Source organism: Cibotium barometz, chromosome 37 (assembly GCF_041138505.1).
Source record: "Cibotium barometz isolate CiBa-2024 chromosome 37, ASM4113850v1, whole genome shotgun sequence".
In the NCBI taxonomy this organism is placed as follows: domain Eukaryota; kingdom Viridiplantae; phylum Streptophyta; class Polypodiopsida; order Cyatheales; family Cibotiaceae; genus Cibotium; species Cibotium barometz.
This window is the reverse complement of record NC_141082.1, coordinates 22858965-22865549: the sequence shown is the minus strand read 5'-3', so window position 1 is coordinate 22865549 and position 6585 is coordinate 22858965. Positions and strand designations below refer to the sequence as shown.

Genomic DNA, 6585 nt, shown 5'->3' with positions numbered 1-6585 from the left:
CATGGTGCAGGTGCTACACAAGAGGGAGGCCAAAGGTCACCCCTGCGGTCACTGCTAAAAAATTAACTTGGGGAACTAATTCCAGCTAAATGTAGCGGGGCTGCTAAATGCAGTCCTGCCACCACTTTCATGTCAGTTAAATTTAACGTTGGCAGATCACCCGGTCATCCCCACGTTTGCTTTGCCAAAATTGTTGAAAGATTATTGGCCAATTAGCTTGTCAGATTATAATACATGCCATACCTATGATTAATTAATCAAAACTACAATGTGGTCGGCAACATGGGTGCCCTATATTTAATTTATCTCCAGCACTCTCAAGCCAGTCGTTAACTTTTTTTTTTCCCGAAAAAGCTTGAAATATATTAAAACGAAAAGTAGCTAACTGCCCTTTGGTCTCTATATCTCTCAGTTTTAAGTTCTGTAGCTAATCTCATTATCTAGGGGTTTTAGCAGTTCTCAGGGTCTCCCCATGGACCTTCCTCATGGCAACTTGTAATCTCACTTTTTTTAATATATTCCACTGTTAAAAAAAAAGCTTGAAATATATTAAAACGTAAGGTAGCTAAATCCAGTTCTCTATTTAATTCACGAGATGTGGCTGTACTTAACTTATAAATTTAACTCTATTTAATTCTTCTCTATTTATGTAGCCTTTTAAAGGCTTGTTTTGCTCTTGGGAGCCTATTTATTCCAAATTTAATTCATCTCTGTTTATGTAGCCTTTTAAAGGCCTGTTTTGCATTTGGGATCCTATTTATTCCAAATTTTCTCTATGTAATTTACAAAATAAACCTTTGAACGTAAATTTGAAGGCTTGTTTTTCTTACAGGGTTACAGGCTAGAGGATATTATATTCGTTTACATTTTCTCTATTCAATTTGAATATATTATGCGTTTTGCTCTACTTAAGGCGTTAATTTCATTTTTCTATAGTTGTTATTTTATATTCAATTAGGGTTGGTTTTTGAGTTTGGGTTACTATTTAGATGGAGATTATTTCTACACAAATTATCTGTGGCTGACGTTAAAATATAATTGGATTTTTTAATTTTCCAGAGATAAAATAGGCTTGTTTTGCAATTAAAGCGTTGGCTCAAAGTGTCCCACCACTTCCTTCGACTACTGTTAGTAGTAGTGTGCAAAATTTGATGTATAACTTCCCCTCTACTAGTGGCCAAGCTGCTGCTACTAAAGAGAAATGGGAATCATTAACAGAAAGCTGAGAAGTTTGTTGCTACTTTTTTTTCAAAAAAATAATAATGCTTTTTTAAATAATATTTAAAAAAATGTATGTGGGGCTCTCTTAACATAGCGAGTGCCACACCGTTAACAATAATAAGGACTCACGTCCATAAACGATTAAATGCCAAAAAAAAAAAAACTGCAAACGCAACGAAGAAAGGGTCTGCTGGTCACTGCCATGGAGGGAATTGAAACGTTTGAAATTTTTTCAAACGGAAACCGTTTGCACAACTAGCATCAAGTTTGAACTATAAAAATCAGTTAACAAATTGCATGAATTATTATAGAGCCAAGTATACAATTATTAATTTGTATGTTTTAGAAAATATATCATTAGCTAATATTTTATTTGCATGATTAGGGAATGGAAATTATCACGTTTCCAAGAGTTAATTTGCTGCCGAACTATTTTTTTATATCTCTCTATTTTGTATTGAAAGATCAGGATATACATTGTTGTTTTAATATAAATAAAAAAGTAAATATGCAGAATGGAGACAAGAAGCTTTGCCTTTTTCTGCAGATTGCAGGAGTCTGTAATTTATATTTTATGAAACATTTGGATTTTCAAAAAAGATGTGTTTTCTGTTTGGCTCGTGTCATTTTGCTGTCTGTCTGCATGTTGTTGGCTGCAACTTGCTTGCCGAATGCAGTAGTTGTAGCAGTAAATGTTAGTGCTTGAGAGCAAGAATTTATGCAGCAATGCTGTATGCAGGTAGGGAATGAAAAAATGCAGTTTTATTGTCAGTCCCCCCATAGATAAAAATTTTAAAAAATCTGGAATTCTTCCAAAATAATAACAAAAATTGCGCAAATCCTGCTTACAAACTCAGTTTCATGTCAGTTTTTCCTTGGCTCTCTAAAAAGAATATATAATAAATATTAATGTCTAATAATGTACCTTAGGATAGCGCAGATTAAGCTGATTTTGATGATATCAACATGATTCCAAATCAATCAAAACTCTTTTGTGTAGAAAAATCAAAGGTAAGGCTCAAGGATCAAGATTAGCAATCATCTATTGCTTTTACTGCCGTGCATGCTTTTTCTTCTTCCTTGGCAGCCAAAGATACTTCTAAATCTAAATCTGCCTTGTTCCAAGGTTTGGCTTTTAATTGAAGCCACTTGATTAGGCAAAATAATTAAGGCAATGCACTTATTAATAGAAATAATAAGGGGAAAGGATTCTTGAAATCATAATTAGACAAATTCAGCTGATCATGAGGATTATGAGGTAATACTAAAGTTTGCTAACCATAAACGATGTTTGAGATTAGATTGTTTGAATTGATTTTGATTTGAAGACCAGATTAATACTAATCAGCGTAAAAACAAAACTGAATGTGGAGACTATCGTTTCGTTTTTTATTCTCAGAACGTTAAAATTCTTCTGCTATAAATAATATTTTATCTTCGCGAAATTACGGATACTATGTTATTTTAAGAATATTTTTTTTTCCATAAGCGCGGTGAATTGAATTAGAATAGAACAAAAATTACATCAGCTGGAGCATGGAGATCATCCATCTATAATTTGAAGTTTTCTGAATTTAGAAGATTTACAAAAAATTAATAAGCAATTAAGTACTTTGGGATCAAAAGTATTATTACAAATCTACTGAGGTGAAATCGGTGGTAAAAACAACAGCCGCCCTCTAGGCTCTAGTAGTTGAGTGGGCATGCCACGTGGATGCTAGCATGAGGAGCTTCAACGGATTTTTTGCTGACGTGTCGGTAAGCGTCCGTTAAGAATCAATGACGTGTCATGTGAAAAAAAGGAGTCTAAGAAATTAATTAAAATAGTTTTGAAGTTTTTTAAGTGCTTAGGCTAAGGGAGGGCCCACAGGAAAAACCCACTCGTGCATAAATCACGAGAGCTTGAGGCCACACGAGTAGGAAAGTTCTTAACATTTTCGCTGCTCGAGTAAAACGGGTAAAGTAAACCAGTGTATGACGTGTGGCTGCTGGGCAGTTTTGGTGGGAGGCCACGTGCTCACACGTCGGCCGAAAGAAGGACGTGGATATCTGCCACGTGGAGAGGAGTGGATGATGTGGCGCGAGATATCGAGATCTAGAATCGAGGAAGATCTATGTGTACATAAAATGGCCTTCCGTCAGCACTACCGACCAAAATCTGATTCTAAGAATGCACTTTTAGCAGGAACACTAGAATATATGTGGCAGCTGGGCACAACAAGGTACAGTAGCAAATTACAATGCGGCAATAATCTATCGATAAATAGAGAACGAGAGAGAGAGAGAGAGAGAGCGCAGTGCTGTGCACTGTGTGCAATGCTGCATTCTAGAGAGAGAGTCTAAGAGAGAGAGAGAGAGTACTGTGCAGGTTGCAGCCTGCTTATTTCTCATTGTTCGAATCTAGTTAGGGCTTGCACATATAGAGCTATAGTGACATAGACATGTGTACTGCATCGTTCGTTTCCCATCATCATAGATCTTAACACTGCTATTATCCATACCTACAGGCTATTTGCAAGGGGCGGGGCCTTCTGCTTATCTCACAGCGCCATCATCCACCACCACCCACGGCCCCACACACACACACACACCTCCCCCCCAACACACACACTCACTCTCTCTCACACAGGGACCACCACCATCTCCCCCACACACACACACGCTCGGACGGCCAACCCAAAACCTTAAAACAAAGAAGAAACCAAAAGCCAAAACCGTTCGGTTATAAGTCCATTAGACATGCGAAGAGAGTGCAGCAGCACGCGAGCCTTTAGGTATTGGGCCCCCGCCCACGAGCTCCTACGAAAAGAAAATAAAAGATATGTATATTTCGTTTTTAGCTCACCCTTGCAGTAGAGCACGTTACCAAGGTTGCTAGCAGTCTAGCTACATGCAAACCAAGCAGCATTTTTTTCATCTAAATTAGATAATAGATACTAGTACAAACAACTAATTTAAGTTGTTACTAGTATAACGACTCCTCCACCACCCTACCCCATTTCGCCTCTATAATTAGAGCCCCCCTCCTAGCCTTTCACGTCTCTTTCTCGCTCACTTTCTTTCTTCCCCTCCTCGTTTTCTCACACTCATCAGCACTTCCCATCAACTTTTGGTATCCTCAAGGTGTGCCCCTCCTTGCATCTCCAACCCTGTCTCCTTTTGCAGTACCCAAAAAAGAAGAAGCCATACAAATCCTCTCTAAAGGGCTCACTTCTTGTTGCTTCATCTTCCTACAGTCCACCACCTTCCAGCCATGAATACGGAGTTCTGCCCTACCTTCATCCCAGAGGTTTTGCCGGACCATATCCTTCAAGCTTCACCATATCTAACACCCTACATGTCTATGGAGGATGGCCAATGCTTTCTCCCACAAGCCTTGCCATTGGTGCCCCCTTACCTGGGTCCCTTTGTGACCATGGAAGAAAGCAATGCATTGCATTGTGATAACCTACCCATCCATACCGACGCCAACCCTCTCTTTGCTGAGCCCATCATCAGCACCCATGATTCCATGGCCTCGTCTCTCGCTCAGCATTCAGCCCACACCCCCTCTTTGGGATCCTGGTCTACCATTGACCCGACCCTTCTGCTGTCGCATCCTTACCCCTTTGAGCAAGGGCAGCAGTTATTGAAATTGCAAGCCCTTCTCAAATCTCAATATGGAGTTAGTTTAACCTTTGAGCAGTTGCTTGCTTTTGATGCATTGCCTGCCTTGCTTCAAGCAGAGGGTGATCAGAGCCAAGTTGATCTTGGTGTTAAGCTTGAAGAAGAACCACTCAATTATCCGGGCTTGAAGTTTGATGAGCCTCTGAATTACATTGATTTGCAAAGCTTACATGTATCTGAGGTTGCTCCTCAGTTAACCAACAAGTTATTATGCCATAATGAGCAGTATAAGTCTCAAGAAGCAAGCTCTCCGGGGAGTGCAGCGTCTTCATCAGTGGTAACAGATGGTGAGAATAGTGATAACCCATTATCCGTGGAGTGTCTAACAGCCTTTCCAAGCAATCGTTCTCCTCTTGGTGCAGTTAACGGTCAATCTTGGATTAATCCAACCCTTTCTTGGATGCCTAGTTATGAAGGCCTTGAAGAAAGAAGTTTGATTACAGCATTTGATGCCCTTCAGCCTACCGAAATGATTGAGCCTCCTCTCCAACGTAGAAAATTACATGGTATCACAATGGAGCAAGTGCTTCAAGCTGAGCAAATGCAGCACCAACAGCAACACATGCAGCAGCAACGCCATACGCAGGTAGTAGCAGCAAGCTTGAACTTGTCTGAAAATGCCCTAAATTCTCTTCAGTTACCAACTAGTTTGATTGAGAGGCCAAGTCCTGCTATGATTAGCCCTCCAAGAGGAGTGTTTTCTATCCCTAGAAGTGGTGTTAACAACACTAATCATGAGTTAATGAGGCAAACTAGTCATCCAAGAAAGCCAGCAGCAACCTCTGTTGAGCCACAGAGCATAGCTGCACGTCACAGGAGGAAGAGGATCAGGGAAAGAACTGAAAGCCTAGGGGTAATTATTCCGGGGGCAACGAGGCTAGACACTGCAGCTATGTTTGATCTTGCAATTAAGTACGTTAATTTTCTCCAGGCACAGATGCTTTGTTTGGAGAATGAAGTGAGCCTTGTTACTCAGAGATCAAATATTAAAGATGATGCAGTGGGCTCATACAGGAGGGCGCTTATACATCGTCTTCTGTCTTCGCAAGATATCCAGCATTTTCTCGCCAGAGAAGGCCTGTGCCTTGTCACAGAGGGTCTCGCCCAGCGCCTGAATTTTGATCCCAGGTCCGTTGTCCCCACGACGGAGTCTATTGGCCGGGCAATCTGATCCGTGGTCGGACAATGTGTAAAGAGTGCTAACAGTTGTCGCCTTGCTTTGCAACCCTAGCAAGGGACCCGAGGAGGTGGTGACGTTGTGTATTATTACACAAGTTTTGACGCGCAGATCTTAATCTAGGTTATGTGATGATTAAGGCTTCAGAAAATTGTACCATCTCGTTTTCTGAGAGGAAGTTTAGCTGATTTAATATGAAGGATTAGTAGTATTATTTATCCTAATTGTCTCTGTCCATGGCAAATGCTTTGATAATCATTTAAAAAATATAAATGTAGGTATGCATCTCAGTTGGCGGTGATCTTGGAAGCAGTTTTTTCCCGGCCATGCTTTGCCAAGATTGGATGATTGTTAGCCCTTGAATCGTCGTAGTTTGTTCAACTATTTTTAACTAATCTCATTGTTGTTATCATTGGTTGTTTTAACCTTGTATCACTTTAATTAAGAACCTTTAGGGTTATGCGATGACCTTTTGTTACCCTTTCTGCTTACTAAAAACTATTCGATTTACCACGCATTAA

At 40.0% G+C, this 6585-nt stretch overlaps 1 protein-coding gene across 1 annotated transcript; it reads left to right on the top strand.

Moving 5' to 3' along the window:
• Positions 1–4474: 4474 nt before the first annotated feature.
• On the top strand, positions 4475–6192 carry LOC147617081 (uncharacterized). The gene has a single exon (XM_086776420.1). The coding sequence runs from the start codon at positions 4475–4477 to the stop codon at positions 6056–6058; it is 1584 nt and encodes a 527-aa protein (XP_086632546.1). The 3' UTR covers positions 6059–6192.
• Positions 6193–6585: the final 393 nt, after the last annotated feature.